We start from the raw sequence: 20,366 nt of genomic DNA on the forward strand, positions 1-20,366 counted from the left end.
CCTGGTTAGATATTCTAATCAAGTGCTCAATGTTGAGTTTCAATCTTCAGCAAACTGACACCACAACTGCAATTTCCGACACATTTCACCACAATATCCACAAATATTTTTTCCCCCTGTCAATTTGGGGGTGAAATTATGGTGGGAAAATTTAATTTCCAAAAGGATCTCTGTGTAAAATTCTCTCTAGTATGGATTTCCTTACGATCTTTTCACTCTATTAATTTTCTCTCTCTCCCTCTCCCTTTGAAAAATCTCGGCGAAAGAGTTGAAAGGTTAGTCAAATGGAAAATTCCACTTCCTCTCACGATTCACAATTTTCTCTTGCATTTCGCAGCCCACTTTCTCACTCACTTCATCACAATTAACCACTCAAATGTACCACTTGAATTCACACAGCCCCGCAATCTCAAGCGGGGCAGCCGTGGCCCTTTTTGAGGCAGGAGGGCATGTGATGTTTGGAAAATTCATTGGGAAAATATCTGTCAACACGTGAATCATACAATTAAGGGATTCGTGCATTGGAAAATCACTAATACAGCGCGCTCTGGGCCTACAATCCAAAACGCAATGAGTTAAAATGGGAATTCAATTATGTTGACACATTTGGGGCTTGAATTTTCCTACCATGTGTCGGACGGGGGATTGGATTTGTTTTGGGGGCTGTTGAGGAGGCGGAACGCTGCGCTCATGCAAATACCACAAATGACTCGAATCCCCGAACTCGAAAATGCACACAAAACGTGCTAAATGCGCCTATGGGTGTGGAGAATGCGTGACTATTGACCTCGACATTTTGAGAAAATCACCCCAAAATGCAAAAGCTTTCGCTACATTTATATACACCCCTAAAATGGAATTCACGAAGAGAAGCCACAGCGCCAATTCCGGTATTCGCGAATTTCCCAATTAATGCGCCGAATTGGCCTGGAGCTTTGCAATGAGTGTGCCTCGATGATGCGTGAAAAGGCGGATTTTCCTGAGCTTTCGGCATTAGCTACAGCCCATGGGCTTTTCGCAAAACTAAATAAAAGTAACTATTAGCGTACGATTTGTGAATAGTTGTGATAATGCTAGAAGCAAACCAAAAAAGAATTCTTTGTTCAGTGCTTTCAGGATATTTTTTTTTTCCAAAATTCCCCCTTTCACTGCCTATAATAATTTTCCATTTCCCATATTCACCGATAAAAAAGGCGGATGAAAAAGCATCCTTTTAAGACACTTTTCCATCCCGAAATAATCCCTCTCATGCGCTATATTGGAATTTTATTCCGAGGCTTCCTAAGCACAATACTGTGTGCCGAAGAATTGGAAATAGGGCATGAAGGCGTCATTTACCAATTGTGTCTCCACTTTTTTCTTCCCTCTCCCGTCTCCCCCTCCCCATCCATTGAAAAGGCGCGCCCCGTGTGCTTTCCTGGGCAGGAGGGAAAAAAAGGAAAATAGAGGAGAGAAAGAAAAAGAGTCTTCATAATTCCACCATTTTTGTGCTATTTCATCCTTCATAACATATTTCTTAGATCCTTTTTTGCATACAAATTGCCATTCACATGGCATTTTGTTACATTATGTTAACCATTTTGTTTATGTGCAGAATTATATGATTCCACCTCCCCTTGTGATAAAGAGACCTCCTTAGAATTGCCCCCAAGGCTCGCACGGACTCTTTTTCTCACCCTCATAGTTGCCGGATGCATTATTTTGGGGGTGGATTTGAATGTAAGAAACTATATAGGAAAGTCACCAGTGAGAAAATGTTAAACAAACAGAGTGATTTCAGCAATAAGTGAGTCTGAAAATCATTATTGTGTCAATTTAAGGGGCGGAGCTTAAGAGTGGGCGGAGCTTCTGTGAATCATCTACCTTTAAAATACCTTAAAACCAAAATTCCTTCATAGCAAGTGTCTCTGCTTTGAAGTGCAGCAAAAATCATAATCTATAGTAGATTACACGAAGAAGAGCATAAGACGTTGTTTGATAAGAGCTTAGCAATCTCATCAGTTTCACTCTGTTAACGTTCTCTAGGTTTTTATGCACTCATCGTTGACATATTTTCTACAATTATACTCTCCTATCTCTTCTGTACAGACGGAAAAGCTCTCATTTACCCACAAGACCACTGGCGATGAAACAGCATTTTCGATAAGCATTAAGAGGATGTTTTGTAAGTGCTTTCCTTGTAGTGCGTAAAACTTGCATTGTATCCGACGTCTCATTGAAAATGGCGTGTGAGTTGAAGATGACATCCCATGGCGAAAGTGTATTTGCTGCATGTTTTGGGTGGTGGTGGAGTGTCTCAATGGGGACAATTTTGTTGATTGTGTCTGAAGATGATCCGTTGAATATCTCCTCAGAAAGTTATATTCCCCATTTTCCCATCAGCTCAATGGGTGAGCAACTTGTGATGTCCCACACAACTCCGTGTCACTGCCGAACCACACAAACACACACACACACACAAACACCCCACCCTGCCCATTAAAAGTTGACGATCTCTCGTGAGGGTGGCAAGAAATAGTTCCTTAAGCCACAAACTCACCACAATTTACTTTAGATCTTCTTCTTCAAAACTGCAAAATTCACTGCTGAGAAGGAGTTTTCCAGAGTGAAACTTGTAAGTCATCAGTTATACAAATTGAAACAATTTAGTAGGGGACATTGCTCAATAGCATGGGAGGGAATCTTCAGGAGAATCCCACCAGTTACACCTTTAATTCAATCCAATTCATCAGTGACACTAAGGCACACCTGGGAAACCGTGTCATTGCTGCACACTGTGTGTCACATTTCACACCTCAAATCTAATTAATTAATTTGACTTTATCGCTTATCAATATTGCACACATCACAGTTGTGTATAAGCTTAATCTACAATTGATTATGATGCATTTCCGAGGGATTTGGAGGAGTGAAAATTTGCGACACAAATAAAAATACAACCACATTAGCACTTCACAGCACGTATATGAGCTTTTCTCCCTCTGCAAGAAGGCAACCCATAAGCGAAGCGACAGAGGGAATTTTTGGGGTTGGAAAATGTTACGTGAACAAGAGATGAAAATGCTCCATAGTTGGATGTGTGTGTGTGAAGCAAATGGGAAATTATAGTGGGTATTTTTCCTTGAATTTTTATGTCAGCGAATGAAATTTTCGCCCACTCTTGGAGAGAGAAAATGTCTCTGTGATGTGGCAATGAAATGAGAAAACACGATGAACAATATGGGAAAAATATTTATACTTAATGGTTAGATATTATTTCCAATTTACCTCCTCCACATCACCAAAACCCCCTCAAAGTCACACACAATGAAGGTATTTTGTATTCCACACCCTGTCCATTACATATTCATATTGATGCTCTATCTCTCTTTTGCCCGGGGAGAAAAAGGAGTGACACTTTTGGTGGGGGGGTTGGAATTGGATATAAAAGTGATGCAGTATTTATTTCATGCGGCTTGCCAAGGCATCAGGAGCAAACAATATCGAATGCGGAGTAGTGTCAGGTGAATTGAAATGGATTCATTAAAAGCACATATTTTCGCATTTACTGCCAACAAAGCTCCATATCGATATCTTGGGGAGAAAATTGGGTGACTTTATCTAATTTAGTGCTCAAACATTCTCAATCTTGATGCAATTTTGTGGATTTAACAGGAAAAATTTGAAATTTTGTGCCAAAACTGGAATTTATTGGTTACTAATGCCTATGTGAATATCATCCATAAATGCTACGAAATCGCCAAATAACATTTATAATTGAAATCAATCAAATTAAACAGCCAGCGCTAAACAGTGTTCAATATTTGCCCAATTATTTCATTTACCACACACTTAATTAATGGTAATGAACTACATAACTTCCTTCAGTGCCATAAAACATTGCATTAAATTCACACATGCAGCAAGAAATCCTCTTGCAAAAAGCTTTTCCGGGTGGAAAGTGATGAAATAATGCTATATGATTTTGACCGCAAAATGAGTGAAATTCAATTAATTTTGGCATGACAGAAAATTTCATCTCACACCCAATCAATCGAAAAAACATCATTTTGTTCAAATATTTACCCAATTAAAATATAAGTGAGGGTGAGAGAGAGATAAATTGGTTTTGGTGTGGGTGCCATTGTGTGAATATAGAATTAATTTACATAATTCCCAGCCTCATTTTCCTGTCTGCCCTCCGCTTTTGGCTCATTTTAATTCAAATGGGAAGTTTCTCTATGGCAATATTTTTCATTTTCCTCAATGGCGGCCCGACTTTTGTGCGGAAGGACACTGGAGGCATCCGCACGCCTGTTGCTCCACACAGCATATTCTTTCACCCATGGACTGTGGCACACTCAAGATTGAGCGGAAGTGTCTCCTGCTGTGCCATTTTCCTGGCATTCTCACGAGGAAAGTCGCGTGCGTGTGTGTGTGTGTGGGGAAAATTCCACGTGGCGTTCGCATTTCGAATGCAATTAATCATTGCATTAATTCACTGACAAATAATTCCTCGCAATTCACCCAATTCACTGGGTGCTTTCCGAGGGGAATTCATCATTTTGCTGGATCATCCCAGAGTCAGAGTATCTCCATTTCTCATGATTTTCAGCGTCATCTTGGTATATTTTTGAACACTTGCGGGGTGGGAAATATATTTTATTTATGAGCGAAATTGCATGAACACTTTTGAGCGCCACTGTTTCGGTTTGAGCTTTTTCCATTTATCATGAACCCCCCCCCCCCCAAAATCCGCCCTCTCTTCACTGGCCGGGTAAAATATCACAAGTGGCAGCGAAAATGATGTTGCGAGGCAGCTGCAAAGGGAGGTTGTATGCTTAAATGATAAAATCAGTGAGTTACCATCAAACATTAACCGCCATTCGATTAGCAAATGAAGCAAAATGGTTTTGAGGCGGGGATTGGCTTTTGTGAAAGTGGGGTTTGGAATGATTTGGTGGTTGCAAGTCGATGGATATGATATCGAGAGAGCCCACGTTTAATGAATGGGAAATGGCAGAATGTCAAATATAGCCAGATTGATTTTCGTGGTTTTCCCACACCATCCGCGCGCGCTCATACTTGAAAAACACGGGTGATCCACAATCGAGGAGCATTTGTGAAATTTCATGTTAATTTTCCATGCTAAAGCACTAAATACAGCAGATTTTCCGCGGTTTTTCCATCGCACATCGACAGACCAATGCCACCATTTTTTTTTCCTCCCTCCGACAGTAGAAATATAGAAACTTTATATATATAGAGTTGGACATTTGTAGTGTCAATCTGTCTGACAATCGAAATGGCCAAGAGAGCGTCACACCAGATATCTTTGCCACTGCGAAAGCCAGAAAAGCTTTTCTCTCAGACTCAGCGTGTCCAGAAGAATGAATATCCCACACTCTTTCACACAATCGATTTCCCCCGGGGGCGGGCGAAAAAACAGCGAATATATTGGGGAAGGAGAGACACAAGAATCAATGTATTGACGAAGGGGACGAGGAAAAAAGGTCAGTGAATTTGTTCACTCTGGATTCACGATATTTTTCTCCTTCGCAAACAGGATAAATATCGATTATCACACGCTTTTTTCCCATCCAGAAACGAAGGATGAGAGCGTAAAGAGTGGGAAGCACAGTGGAAAAAAAGCTCAGGGAAAAATTCATGGAAGTGCATAAAGGTAGGATTTAGTGTCCTGTTGAGCTTTTTGTCACACAAATTCTCCGAATTTTTCAAAGTAAAGCATCTCATGCAGAAGAACAACTGTAGTCAGTGTCAGAATGTACACAATTCACTATTAATCCTTCACAACTGATGTTGAGGTTAACTGCTCAGGACAGTTTGTGAAAAGGATGCAGTAGACAGTGTCTTACTTTCACCTATCTATTATCCTTATTCGAAACTAGGCATAACCTAATTTCACATGCTATTACTCCTGTTCATCGTCATATTTCACCCATTATTCGACAAGAATCATCTTCATTATTGCATGAAAGTGCTCAGCCTTGCAAAATTGCATTCAAATCCATCAATAGCAGCACATTTTCCACTGCATTTCACTGGCAAATTACCTCATTGACTCACTATGTGATTCTAAATATGCATTTTTCACTGCGGAGATTAAAATTTCCCATTGAAGCTCTCACAAGTATTTTCGCTGCATTGCTGAAAAAATCCATCGAGGAATGATTGCGAATAAAATCTCCTCACTCTTCACATTCAAATATTTGCACAGACTGTCATTCAATCAAACATGGACTAGAGAGAGATCTTCTCTGCTCACACAAAAGCTCTCTGTGCTTCCCACCCCTTCATTCCACTTCATTTATGAACCATGGGCATGATGAAGAGAAATGAAAGGGAAAAGAGCCACGCTAAAGAGTTTGTCATTCTTTTCTGCTTGCATTCGAGAGCTTTTGGATTTAATTCCCGCAGCAAAATCCTGGAGAGTCCTTCATAGTCAAAGAGGGGAGTGAATAAATTCTCATATTCCAGCGCCTTCCCAACTTTTTAGGGGTTGGGCAGAGCGCGCTCTCTGTCGGCTGGGTGTGTGGGTCTGCATTGGGCCACTGCATGCGGACATGTGACACTAATAAATGCTGTATCTGCCTCTCGATGGCAACTAGAGCGAATTCACTCGCCATATATCATTCCTCCGGGTGAGATGAGTGTGAATCTGATAAGATGGAGCAAAGAGAACTCCTGCAGATCCCCAAATTCACTCCACACGACCATGGAAAATGTTGCTTTTTGATTGTTTCATCTCGCTATTTTGCATCACTTTTCTCCCCTTCAACTCCACCGATAATTCTGAATGGCATATCATTATATAATGTATATATTTTAACCCTTTGAGTCTCACATCTGCAAAATTCTCTATTAGCTGTACAACTCTCCACCGGGTATTGATTGGCTCTTTTTTTTCTGTTGGATGGAGGAATTTTCGTCATTTTGCACACCATGAAAATACAGTGGAAAATATTGCTGTCGTAATCGTTAAATCTCTCCATCTGCCGTGACTAATAGTCTCATTTCTGGGTCGATTGTCGGCTAGCTGGGCACTTTTTTTTCTGTATCCCACCAGCCATAAGCAAAAGGGACGACCACGATGACTTCCATTTACGGCCCTCCCGAAAATGTTTGGCGGATAAAACTCAACTGGACCACACGCATCATTTTGCACCGCACAATGAAATGGTCTTGAGTAATTAGCACATTACATTTTATTGATTCTCGCCCCCTTTTTTTTATTTACTCCCTCATCTTCAAGGGGCAGCGATTTCACCTTCTTGAAAGGTGGCGTTTCGGGGTCTAATTTTTATATCAGAGAGGGATTTATAATGACTACGAGACGAGCTATTTTGAGGGTGATTCTGAAGACCCTTTTCACACTCTGGCAAATTTCCATCCATTGCCCAGAGTGATCTCGAGGGCAGATGTTATTGGCTTCAGGTGGACAAGGGGCTGTTCAGTGCAGTAAAATACAGCACACTTTAAGACGCATTCCACCCACGCGCGCCAACTCCGGGAGTGATGGGGTGGTTTTGGGGGAGGCGAAATGGGAAAATGGAGTCAGTCGGAGGCGAAAGCAAACAACCCTCTCGGGATCAGTCAGTGACAAGATTCATGGCCTCAGACGAGGTAAAATGTGCCAAGTCAAGAGGGGTTACAACTGCAGCTCTCACTCCGGGAGCACGCGGCGTAAAACCCTCCAGGGGGTTGTTCTCCCTTCTGTAAGACACAATCTTCCTCTTTTGTCCAAAATATCTCACATGCCCGATCTTTCTCTCTCGCCAAAATGGGGTGAACCTCTGTGCCATTGTCTCACCGCCAAAATTCAACGAGATTCGCATTTTGGCGCTGCCAAAGCTTTCTCTCTCTCATCCTCCCTTAAGATGGAAACTTTCCCCCAAAGCGGCTGTATTCATTTACCCCCCCACATTGCGCTTCTCTCACTGGATGCTCCTCAAGTCCTTTTTGGTCTCGAAATCGACCAACTTGACCTTCCCACTCATCATCAAATCTCATTTCTTCCTCTTCCCAAACACACTATCTCTCTCTCTGACATTCAAAAGTCATCATCATTTTCCAACTCATGCACACAAAATCTTCCCGTGGGATATCACATGACTTCGAGCTTTTCAGAACTTCCCGGACGAACTTTGGCATGTGGAATTTCCCTAATTCTGCAAAATGTTGCGCTGGATGTTTGAAAAATCCCATCGCAAAATCCTTTCAAGTATAAAACACACACTATCTCGCCCTCCATCATCATTCCATGTTTTGGTTGTCTTCCGGGGCTCTTCTCGCAGGCGGTGGAAAATTCGATAAATTTCCATAAATCACAAATCCACATGCTTTCGATGCTCTATGTTCTCAGTGTGATTGTCGGGGGGGGGGCGAGGTGAAATTTGAGACAGTGGATGGAAAAAGCATATCATGATGGAGTGATAAAAGACATGTCGACAGAATAGGGGTGCTTTTCACAACACTTTCCCACCGGGGAAAAGCTCCCTGAGATGTTGATGATGATGGCTGACTGTAAGCGCACAGTTGGATGTCTCTGTTCACCCCTTTCTTTCCCACCCGGAAGAAATTAGGAGATATTTCGTGCTTACACGAGAAATAACGCCATCTACCTAACTGTAGATTCAGTAATACACACCGTGCGCACTTGATTTTGTGTGTAGCAAAGAGAAAACCCTCCCCTTTCTGGCATTTTGACGGAAAATACCACGCATGAAACCACTCCATAACGCCAAATGTGGGTGAAAGTCACAAAAAGAACTTAATTCACCAACGATGACATGATTCTCACATCCATTTTGGGTTGGCTGAAATTAGCATTTCCACGCGGGCACCCCCGGAAAATCTTGCAATCGCGCGTCACCCGAATTCACTCTCTTCGCCCAACCCCACACTCCCCACCCACCCCCGAAAACCAACAATTAAATGGCACCGGAAAAAATTAATGGAAGGGAAATGTCAGCTTTTCATCATATCGCCATACATAATGCCGAGTGTGCTTCTGGGGGAGCTTTTGAAGACGCTCGAGGGGTGAATTTTCGCCATGGATAAATGATGAAGGCGGCAATTCTGTCACAACTTTCCACCAAATGTCTCTTTTTTTTTCGTCACCCAGAAAAAGCCACCCCACAATGAGTTGATGGGCGCAGATTTTATTTTCATTGTTGGATATTAATTGGGGTGATTTTTCGATGTGATACTTTTCTTCACTCATACCGTGAAAATTGTGCCTCTGGCCACGTCAGAGACGGGCAATTTGTGTCACCGCGCGAGTGATGATGGAGCTTTTCTTCTGCAGCTTTTCTTACATGAGCAAAAGTTAGTCTTTTATATTCTCAAAGAGACTTCATGAAGATTTTCTAGAGTTCTTCTTTTTTTCTAGTTTGATAGACTCTAGAAAATTATACTTCTGACCCACTTTTCACCCCTTCTCTGACACACAAACCCACATGGGGAAAAAATCCCCCAGAGAACAAGGGAAAATCATTGTGGAATTTTGTACGATTTGCTAGGGAAAAAAAAAGAAGTGAAAGGGAGAGGAGAAATATGAAATTTCACTCTGGAGACTCTGTGATTTTCTCCCACGTGCAATCATCTTGTTTCCCGTCAAATTGATGGGGAATTTTTCACCTCTCTTTCTCTGACTCTCTCGCTCGCACTGTAGGAAAAGTGACACTGAAACCACCCAAACCATCACCGGAAGACCCCATTTTCTGAGAAGGGGGGACGGAAAGCGACAGAGAGGCGTGTGAAGGTTCACTAAATGGATGGATGGATGAATAAATAGATGGATGATGTTGCCACAATATGGGGAATTTCATTTCAGCACTCACACCCGCACTTAACACCTGCAAAGACACCTTTCACACTGCAAACAGACGAATGTTGATTTGCTATTTTAGCAAATTACACCTCTCACACTTCGCAGAGTGCTAATAGGAAAAAGGACTGTGAACAATCGTCGAAACAGGGCGTCTCATTAATCGAATTCGTTTGCCACTTGGAGTGGCGAAAAAGAGTGCATAAGAAGGTGCGATGCAGAAGAGCTCCTTCACCCCAATACAGTCTGTGTATCGATCCCCCCCAGTCAGGACAGGAGAGTCTCGCGTGCCGATTTCACCGTCAATTTAGGAATCTTTATATTGAAAGTCATTTCCTTCGGGGGTTGAGAGTCAGTCTAACAAGCTGTGGCGCCACATTCAATCCATAAATTACCCTCAGTGTCTAATTTTAGCGTCATTTCTCTCAATACAGCGCCAAAGAGGCGCACACACTATCGATTCATGTGCCGCCCATTGATGGCAAAAGTGGCGCGAATTCACCCCATCGTGAAATCGATCCACTGCAAACATTCACTCCAATGGTGTGAGTGCAGTGAAAGTTTGGCCCGCGCAAAGTTCACGCGCTTGGACATCATCGTGCCTCACCTTTGCCATTAATTAGCACACATTCTCAACCATATCATCCACATTTATTTTCACACTCTATTTCATGATGATACTGAAGGACATCACGCGAAATTGGCACACCAAAGCCCAAAGAATGGTCTTCACGGAAGAATAGGTTCTCCCAAACACACTCAATTGCCTCAATAGTCCTCATAAAGATCGCATCGCAAGCAAATTTATGCACACACAGAGAGCCCTTCGCTTTGTAACTGCTAAATTGTGAGTGACGAAAATGCACATTTCATATTCAATGCACTGATAATTCATAATGAGCTTTATGATGATTATTGTAATTGCAGATTATTTTAAAAATCATTTCTGTGTAAAATATTACAGATCAATTATCTGAATATTTTAATAAATTAAATGCAGTTGAAAAACAATTTTTTTTTTCATTATAACGTCAATTTGAAAATATTCCCATTGTTAATTCTTTCCTAAAATGTTCTCTAGAAGCTTCACGTATTCATGGGACACAAAACAGACACGTGAACAGGAATCAAGACTGTCACAATATACGCTCAAGTCGATTTCCGGACCCTTTTAGTGTTTCTCGCAACTGAAAATCATATCTAAATAGCATTATCTGAAATTGATGTCAGCAGGAATTTCACTAATCAGGAATTTGCATGACATTTTGCGAAAAATCAAAGCTCTGCAGGTAAAGCTCACTATCAATCTGGATGATGTGGATATTGCTTTACACCCTGAGAATGTAATAAAATGATTTTCCATGCTATTTGCACGAGCCATGAGAGTGTGGTGCAAAGTGGGGATGGATTGACCATCCCCAAAACCGGGTCAGATACAAAGTTTGCAGTTGTGATTATAATTCCATCACTCACCACCCACTAAATGGTCAACTCTTGGTCTCATGTCACCCTGGAATTTACGTGGATGACAGTGTCAAGTCGGGGAGTGGGCGAGAAAGTCAATTAATAGTCGATTTTGTGGGCAAAAGTGCCCGAGTGAGGACATTATCCACTGTATGATGGTCATAAGATTATCTCTTGATTATTTATATTGCTAAATAATATTTTAATGGACCGACCATGTGTGTCACGATCTGGGACGGCCCTTCTGCCAGATAATAGCCACAGTCTCTCGCCACCCCGCAGCCCAACCCCTCTATCTATACATAGAGAGCCCAAGGAAGTCGTGCAATCTTCACAGAAGCTCTTCCTCTCTCGGATCCACCAATTTCCGCATCGGCGCCAAACTTGTCGCTGTGTCACAACTTTGCCCAGGGATTCACTCAATTTTCCCACCTTGATGCCAAGGAGTGATTAGTTGGCAGGATTTTCTTGGAAATCATGCATCGATGAGGGCTTTTGGGAAAGAGAATTGCTTGAGTCTGCAATTGAATTTTCCCTCCCAACATGCTTCGTCTGCTCTTTCTCATGGCCCCGAGAGAAGGTGCTTTCCCACGGAAATTCGTAAGCTTATTTGGCTTTCTCCGCTCTTTATGGCTCCTTAAGCGGGAAGAAGTGAGAAGATGAAGAGTGCTCCAGAACTTTTACACACTCTAATGTTGTCCCACGGAATCCCCCACACTTTTAATTGAGCATGATGTCATATTGAAAGTTACAGAGATTCAACATTGCGATCTGGTTATTTTAAGCTTGGAATTTTGATTTCCATATATAATTTTTTTTTTGTTTAATACATACATAAATTCTCAAGGAAAACAATTTATCTTTTTCACCCTTATTAACACCTCCAGATTTATTTCAACTGTCAAACTTTCCGCCAAAATTTCCTCTGGCAAAAGGTGAAAAAGTTAATTGTGATGAAGCACGCAGACAGACATTGTCCTCCACTAATCAGCGTACGCTGGGAAGCCGATGGAAGCGCTCGCCAAATAATTTTTCATCTCACCCAAGCACAACTTCTGCTGCTCAAGGTTTTTCGGTGGGGGAGGGAAATAAGAAAGTTAATTTCATTTCCATCCTCTGTCTGTCCTCGGAAATGATTGGCCCACGAAGTAAATAAACAAACAATTGGGGATCATCCCTCAACATGAAGATAATCACGGAGAATTGCTCGGTCAAACTATGGTGAGACAGGAGGTAAAAATTATCCTGATAAAAAAGCCCTCGTCAGATAATGAGAAGGTGTGCTCTTATCCATCCTCAGCATCTTCCCAACTCTATGGCTATGGCGAAGGGTGTGGGATGGGAAAAGGGGGAGAAAAAGGGGCAACATTCAGCTGTATTTAAGAAGCAGAAGCAACGAAGGTCGGAAAAATCGCTCTCTGAGCTCCTCTGCACCATGATTTTCATGAAGATTTTGAGTATGTGTGCTCGCCAAATAAAACACGAATACGTGATAAGAATAAGAATGGATGATAAATTTTCCTACACTCTTGCAATTTCTCAAAATACCCAATCTCACTCACTTTCTCAGGAGGGATGGAAGGGAAAAATATCCACCAATGAGGATTGACGAAATGGCAAAAGTTTTTCCACTTGTGCAAACTTTGATAAAATTCAAGAGTGTGTGAGAGAGAGGGAGAGAATAAACGAGATAGAGAGGAAATTTAATTGGATCCCATCCTGTTTTTTTTTTCCTCCATACACTATAATGATCAATTGAAAAGAAACTCCCTCAATTACTCACTAATTTCTCCCGAAAGCACGCGCCCACTTCTCTGTTTTCCACCACCGCCACTTACCTGGAAAAGAGAGGAAGAGAAGAAAGAAAACAACCATAGAATAATATTAATGTGAATTTCTGCAAAAGATATCATTATTATTCTTTCAATTGATCAACACATTCATTAAGTTTTGCCATCAACTTTCTCAGAATTGTTAAGCACTGTTGGTCTGAAATGATTTTGCGACATAATATCAATTTATTGCACGAAGACTGAAAGAGAGAGAGAGAGAGAGAACTTTTGAGGATTAACAACACCGACCGGGTTGATGGTTTGTCCTTTGAAATTTTCCTCAAAATCCCTTTCCCTTTGATGCCTTTTACAGAACGCCTTCGCGCGCGCGTTGGGTAAAAATAGAACAGCCATTCAATGGTATTTACGAGCCAATTCAGAGGTCAAATTAATCCCAGTCTCGAAGGGAAGCCATGTCCAAAGAGCAGAAGGTGAGTCGCCCAATTAGTTCATCGCATTAACCCAATTTTGCCAATTTGATTGAGCATCACCCATTTTACAACCACTGTGAGAGATCGGAGAAATTTCTCTACCCACTCGAGATCAAGTCAATTAATATAATTTTCGACTATCCTCCAAAGATGCTTTTGATATTGAATTTTAGCCATGTCCATTTGTCGCTCTCCCAATTGACCACTCAATATTGATTGACTCGATTTCGGCCCATGAAGTCAATGCTGAGCTTTGCAGTCACTCTTGCCACTCCACATATTCCAGCATCTGTGCTCACCAGCTGGAAAATGGCAAAAGTTAGTGTCATGCCCATTTAATTTTCCACACTCAACATCACCAAAATCCATGAACATATTCGCAACCCTTGAGAAATATAATTGCACTAATTGAAAGTGCAGAATTCAAATGATTGCACTTTAAAATGCTCACATTTCTCCGGTTTGTGCACTTCTAAAGCTCTCGAGGCAGCTTTTGAGAAAGTGACTTTTCAGAGGGTTGCAGAAGGTGAAGTATAAATTAACCGACTCAACATAAACTCGACAAAATTCACTTGATTCTTCAACATGACATTGATTTATTCACTCACAACTTCAAATACCAGGGAGAGCTTCTCACCCTTCCTGTTCTTCCTCATGAGCAACTTTCATTCCCCAAAACAGGAAGCTTAAATGAGGGATGATTAAAGAATTCTCTGATTTGCAGAGAAACTAATGCTATCAAAGGCATTAGGGAAAAAGCCTAAACTAAGAGGATTGCCAGATGTTTTCTAGACGATCTACTTTTTATTTCGTCATTCTGCAATAATATTTTGCAGAAGATCCGACAAATTTTTCCATCTTAAAGAGGATGACCCATTAAAATGTAATTTTTATCACGGTAATCCCTTCAAATCTCACCCTTTTCATCGCTATTTGGCACTGTGAAAGAGTCCAGGGAAAAAATTCCTGCTCTTGTGTGTCATTTTCACATTTCCGTCGTGTCAATGGCATTTTCCAGGTGAAGGTGAAACGAAGGGAGAAAAAAATAAAACACCCTCACCGTCTTTTGTCACCTCACATCCCAAGGAATCCCTCAGCTCTGCCCACGCTTGTTTGAAGATTGGTCGGCTTCCCAGCCGTGGAATGTGATAAAAACCAACCCCCTCCCCCTCCAAAAGCGGCACCTGAGAAATCTCCTCAGGCGAGAAAAATGCCGCCGTGCATTGAATTACAAAAGAAATGTGTGGCGCTGAGTTTCTTGTGCACCGGATGGCAAATAAGATTAAAAGCCCACACCCTTAGGCGCTCAGATTAAATTGACCAGCTCGAGGGGGTGGCAAATTGTGTCAGAAAACATCATTTGCATTTATGAGACAACAATTTGGCCGACAGCCAAGGCGACACAGTTCACTCGATTTGCTCTACATCGACAATTTTATCATACAAAACACCCACGCTCGCGCGAGCAAAAGCTCTCAAATATCCCAACACAGTTAGTGAGAAAGCTTGTCAGAGAGAGCTAAAATTGCTCACACTCTCAAAGAACACACACACAAGTCTAAAAAATGTTTTTTGTTTGGCAATTTCAAAAAAAAAAAAAAAAAACCAACATCGCTAATATGATTGTTGAGATTTTACTATTCAAAACTCCTTCTTTCATATAATCGCCAAGTTTCTCGAGAGCTTTTTTCCACAACCAACATTCACACTCATCAAAGTATGCTCTTCAAGGGCCCACTTTTGTGTGTTGTATGAAAATTTATCGGTTAGACAAGCCTCAAAGTGGACACTTTACTCTTATGCTGAAATGAAGTTTTTGTGTTTCCAACCATTGAGGGTAAAATGTGTGGAAAATATAGTTAACTACAGCACACTAACCCAATAGAGAAAGTTTCGTGGAAAACGGTCAAAATGCATTGAGTGGTGTAAATTTGTTGATTTTGCCAAAATATGTATGAACTCATGAACAGTTTAATTTGCAGTTTTCAAAGCTTCACTTGATTTCCTCTGTTTTGTCATGGAAAATTATATGGACTCTTTCTCTCTCTCTGGGCAATGCAGTAAAAACTTCCCCTTGTGATAAATGGAAATTCAAGTTTGGTACCAATATAAAAAAAAGCCCACCGACAACATATTTTTGCGTGTTTCGCCAGAGTGTCGAGTGTTGTGGAATAATTTTGAAAAATAATATCCCTTCGTGAATCACTGTGACTTATTTCCATACGGAAAATAAGCCATTTTCTCGGCTGACGTTGCAGGCCGAAAAAGGGGCGCGCGCACTGGGTGGGCGTAAAAAAAAAGAGAGAGGAGGCATGCTTTCACGACATGCGACACAATCCAACAAATATTGTGTGCTGAAAGTGTTGCAAGAGGCGGAATGGGTGGAAAATTTCTCTTCGGAAAATTCACTTCTCGCTCACTCCATTCTGTTATTGTGCAATTTTCCACAACGCGGGCTCTTTTTTTGCCCACGTGTGTGTGTGTGCATACTTATTTATGAGCAGCAGATTTGTGCGGCGCTTCACCTCTTGGCGTGCGCGACGTCTCGTGCCGGAAAAGTGGGTGACTGCGGAGTGAGGAAAAGCTCTCCATCGTGGCGCCCTTTTCTTCCGATGGATTTTTTGATGCATATGTCATGTTTTTCCTCCCCAATTCGTCCTCTCTCTCTCTCTCTCTCTCTCTCCCACTCACAATATTATCCCCGAATTGCACATACAATTCACTGCTCAGTGCCATCGCGGGGGTCCTTCTCACTGCCCTTTCTGCCACCCCCGAGAGTCACACGAGCGTTCACATTGAATGCAACATGCCTTTTCGCCAGCTTTGCTGCCAAAGTGACAGTTCCGCGATGGCATTCTCCACAGTCAGATTCAACTTGAGAAATGGTTTCGGAACTCTCTTCAGTGGATTTCCACTCCGGGAAGATGAAACATTGCGCGGGATTTTATTCACCCTTCACTCTTGATTAAGTGCAAAGTCCCTCGTCTTTCAGAGAGCTTTCACTATGAGATAAATACTCCGAAAATTTCCCGTGAAAGCTTTGACTGATGGTATTTGATTTAATAGATACTCAAAAGACTCTGGGAAATTAGAGGTAAAACCTAGCATGAGAATAATTTTATTGTTCAAAATTTTGTCCTTCATATCTATGATCAGGAAGGATACAGAGCCTTAAGTGTAGGTTCATTGGAATAGTCTCGATGTCAGCTATATCATGCTGCAATATGGATCTGATCCATTCCATAGAGACTAAGTAAATGAGGAAAACGTTTTCTTGGAATGTTCAAAATGGCGGACAATTTTACCATCTGATAAATACAGCACTTTTACACCCCAAAATTCTCTCCTGGAGAAATGATCACAGGTTTAAAACCGTCCTCTGAATAATCGTGCGGAATCGCTTTAAAGTTAATTACACTCCATTGTGAAAATCCACCTAAGAAAACAATCGCTGAACACAGTCGCAAATGTGGGCGAACGTGTAGACAAATGGATGGGCGCGCCACCCCAAATGTTTGCTACCTGCAGTGGGTGATTCTGCAGTCAAATACGGGTGGTGACCAATTTCCCCGGTCGCCCCTCGACGGCTGATGACGCTCGACGGGGTGGAAAATTAGATTTAAACATTTTCAATTTGTTTGCACAGAAAAGCTTCGCTGTCCCGAGGAAGTCACTTAAGCCAAAGGTCTCTTGCCAGAGATTTTTCCACTCGCGCGCGCGATGCTGTTCGATATGCTGTTCTGTACGGATTTTTGCAGACTTTTGTGGTTCTTATACAGCATTTTATATGAACTCTGCAAGCATCTTCACCACGACAGATATCGCGCGTCCCACTTTACAGCGCGCGCCCGGAGGGCAATTTGAGAGCATCCACATACAGCTGAAACTCAAACCATCACTTTGATTGATGACAAATTCAGAGGGAAGTGCGCGCCCTGAGACATGAAATGAATGTGAAATAGTTTAATTGAGGGCGGCCGCCCAGAATCCAATTGATGGGAGTCAGAGGGGAAGGGAAATTGGATTAAATTACCGGCAAAATGTTAGCAGTGAAGAGGAATTTGCGGGTGAAAATTAAAGGTTTCACATTCCGTGGCCTTTTTTCCACTCCTTCCACACGCCATGGAATTTCTACAACAATCCTCCACTAATTAGTTACAAAAATCGGCCCCATTTTATTATTCACCTCGCATTCTAAGCGCCTCAGCGTAGGGAAATTAATTCCCTCATTGTCAATTATTGGAGGCATTTTTCACGCAAACATTGTTCCAAAATATATATACGCGCACCCTCCTTTGGAAAATGAAAATGCCCAGGAAAATTCACAGCGATGAGAAACGCATCAATTCCAATATACGCTAATTTCAATATTATGCGCCATCACACACTTTTCCCACCACCCACGGCCTCTTTTCCTCGCACGGGAAACACACTAGAGACTTTCCTCGCACACACACACACACACTCGCAATTATGCAAATCCCACCCTTGGGAAGACCGCGCTCTGCCCTGACATTTATTGAATGGTGATGAATTGAAATGATGTCCAAATTGTTTGCTCTCCAACTTCAGCTTTCCTCTCTGTTCCCCCTTTTCGAACATTGAAAATGAGTTTTCCACCCTCGCTCAGAATCTGCATTCTCGCGATGGGAAATCAATTAAAAAAAAATCGCGCGAGCGCTCTCCAAACAGAGATAAAAAAAAATAACAACAGAGAAACAGACAACAGGGACGCCAAGAGCCACGCGCACTCTTCAAGATGCTCGCGCGCGCGCACAATTGCACGGAAAATCTCATGTTGTTGCATAATGATGTGTTATTATGTTGTTGGCGGTTGCAAGTAGGAATTATCCGAATTGCGTGCAACGCATCAGCCTCTTTGGCCGTCGGCTTTGGCAAATAGCTTCATTAGAGAAAGTTCCACAAAACAAAACACGAAAGTGGGAAGTTTTACTGATTTTTTGGCTGTAAATTTGAATGCATGATTTCACCATTTCTGTTGTTTAAACACTTTTTTCTTGTGTTTTTGTTTGGATAATTGTGAAATTTTTACATTAAATGAGGAAAAATCGAAATTTCAATAAATCTCTACCTTATTCAACGCCCAATCTAATCCCCCAATTAGATAGAAAATCCTTTGTCAAGTTTCACTTTTGCAAAGGATTATAAAATCACTTCAAAGAGGAAAATATTGCAAATCTGACTAATTAGTGAGCTTTATTAAAAACATTTCCAATAAATTCATTATAGATTTCATAGAATTTCACCCAACAAATTCCATATTATTTGGTTGATTTCATATCAACTATCAGACAGAATTATCCCTAGATGTAATCTATACCGTATAACTTTCAGTATTAATTTACTGTTGAATAAAGTTTCAGCATGAAATCACACTGCATTTATCCCAAATATCAGATCGAATTTTCATACACCAAAATTAGCTTCGCGGTCGCATGCTTCGGTGTAAAATCACAGTCACTGCCACTGAAGACATTGAATTAATCAGTGGAATTTCGCGTCAAAGTTCACGACTCGTGTCAATCAATTAATTGCACGAAGAATGTCTAATCGTGGCGCCCAATTGAGTGTGTGACGCACTCCTTGGCAAGCGCGCCTTCGCGCTCTCTGTGAATGTGAAGATCAATGCTGAAGACGATACGCACCTTAATACTGTCGTAACATGCGGTCACTCGACCATTCTGGACCTCCACATTTGCCGGTGGGTGGGCGAACTTGCACTCGGTGTCCGGGCGTGAGCATTTGTTGCGCTGAAACTCACGGCAGACCTCCAGCTGGAGCCAGCGTGAGTCCTTGCCGTTCAGCAGATTGTTCATATTCACCATTGTGGCCATCTCTGCGACTTGCTCTTGTGCTCTCTTCCTTGTGGTAATCACACGCGAAACACTCACAGATATATGTCAGGACAAAGCCTCAAAGTTTTACTCGGTGTGCGTCTTCAGGAGTCTCTCTCTTGGCTTCTCTCTTTCTCTCTCTCTCTCTCTTTCTCACTGTATCACAAGTCGATCGATGTTGGGAAGCTTCTCATGAACACCGTCAGTTGATGGCAAATTTGGGACTAGAGTTGATTCCTTCACAGCAAAGACTCGTCAGCTTGCGATCACTTTTTCTCACGGGCGAAGCAGAAGCTATTCTCTGACAGCAGATTTCTCAGTGCTCTCCTTGCGATCTTCCCCTCACACGTCAGCCGAAAAGCTCTACAGCAAAGCCAGGATCAGGTTACACACTTCAGGGATTTAGTCTGAAAGAAGATAGAGAAAAGAAAGAAGTGTTTAAGCTCAATATAAAGTACATGTGCGTTTTCCCTGATTTTTCACTTAATCAAGAAACTATGTAAAACGCAGCAACTCTGCTAAACATCAGCAGATCATAAGAACAGCACTAATGAGGATTAAATAGAGTTTTCATATCTTTGTTGTTTCTTAACCGAGACTTTGATGATCCGTTCCACCGAAAAAACTCCTAAATCTTTGGATACAAATGACATTTGCAGTCTCAGAATCAATTTCAAAAGCACACGTGATAGCAAAGACGCAATCCTCAACCTAAATAATCTCTGAATTCTGCAGATGTGTGTCCCATTGTTCTCCGTAAATGGAATAACTCAAATTTCGGCCTGTGGACTCCGCGTCGCTTGTTATACGATCTCTTCGTGCAACAGTGTTGCATGTGTGCGAGCGTATCTTAAGGCGATTTCCGTCCGAGAGACATAAGAACAGTGCGATAAGTGTGTGGGCGCGATGGCATTGATGTTGGAAATTTTGCCACAGAGCGCCGGCGAGGCAACAA

The 20,366-nt window shown here is 41.8% G+C and overlaps 2 protein-coding genes across 18 annotated transcripts in view; one reads left to right on the forward strand and one right to left on the reverse strand.

The window, feature by feature from the left end:
* LOC132256221 (protein muscleblind) overlaps positions 1 to 20,366 on the reverse strand; it is a 153,312-nt gene that overhangs the window by 98,677 nt on the left and 34,269 nt on the right. For all 17 annotated transcript variants that reach the window (XR_009468210.1, XR_009468209.1, XM_059752504.1 and 14 more), the window contains one exon: positions 19,223 to 19,818. Coding sequence is in view for 15 of the 17 variants with exons in the window: in XM_059752504.1 (XP_059608487.1) it covers positions 19,223 to 19,411 (189 nt within the window). In the remaining 2 variants the exon portion in view is untranslated. The remainder of the gene's footprint in view (positions 1 to 19,222; positions 19,819 to 20,366) is intronic.
* The window catches only part of LOC132256219 (general transcription factor 3C polypeptide 3), a 135,742-nt gene that overhangs the window by 4,270 nt on the left and 111,106 nt on the right, over positions 1 to 20,366 (forward strand). The window lies entirely within an intron of this gene.

This window comes from Phlebotomus argentipes, unplaced genomic scaffold (assembly GCF_947086385.1).
Source record: "Phlebotomus argentipes unplaced genomic scaffold, Phlebotomus argentipes genome assembly contig_5, whole genome shotgun sequence".
NCBI classification, from domain to species: Eukaryota; Metazoa; Arthropoda; class Insecta; order Diptera; family Psychodidae; genus Phlebotomus; species Phlebotomus argentipes.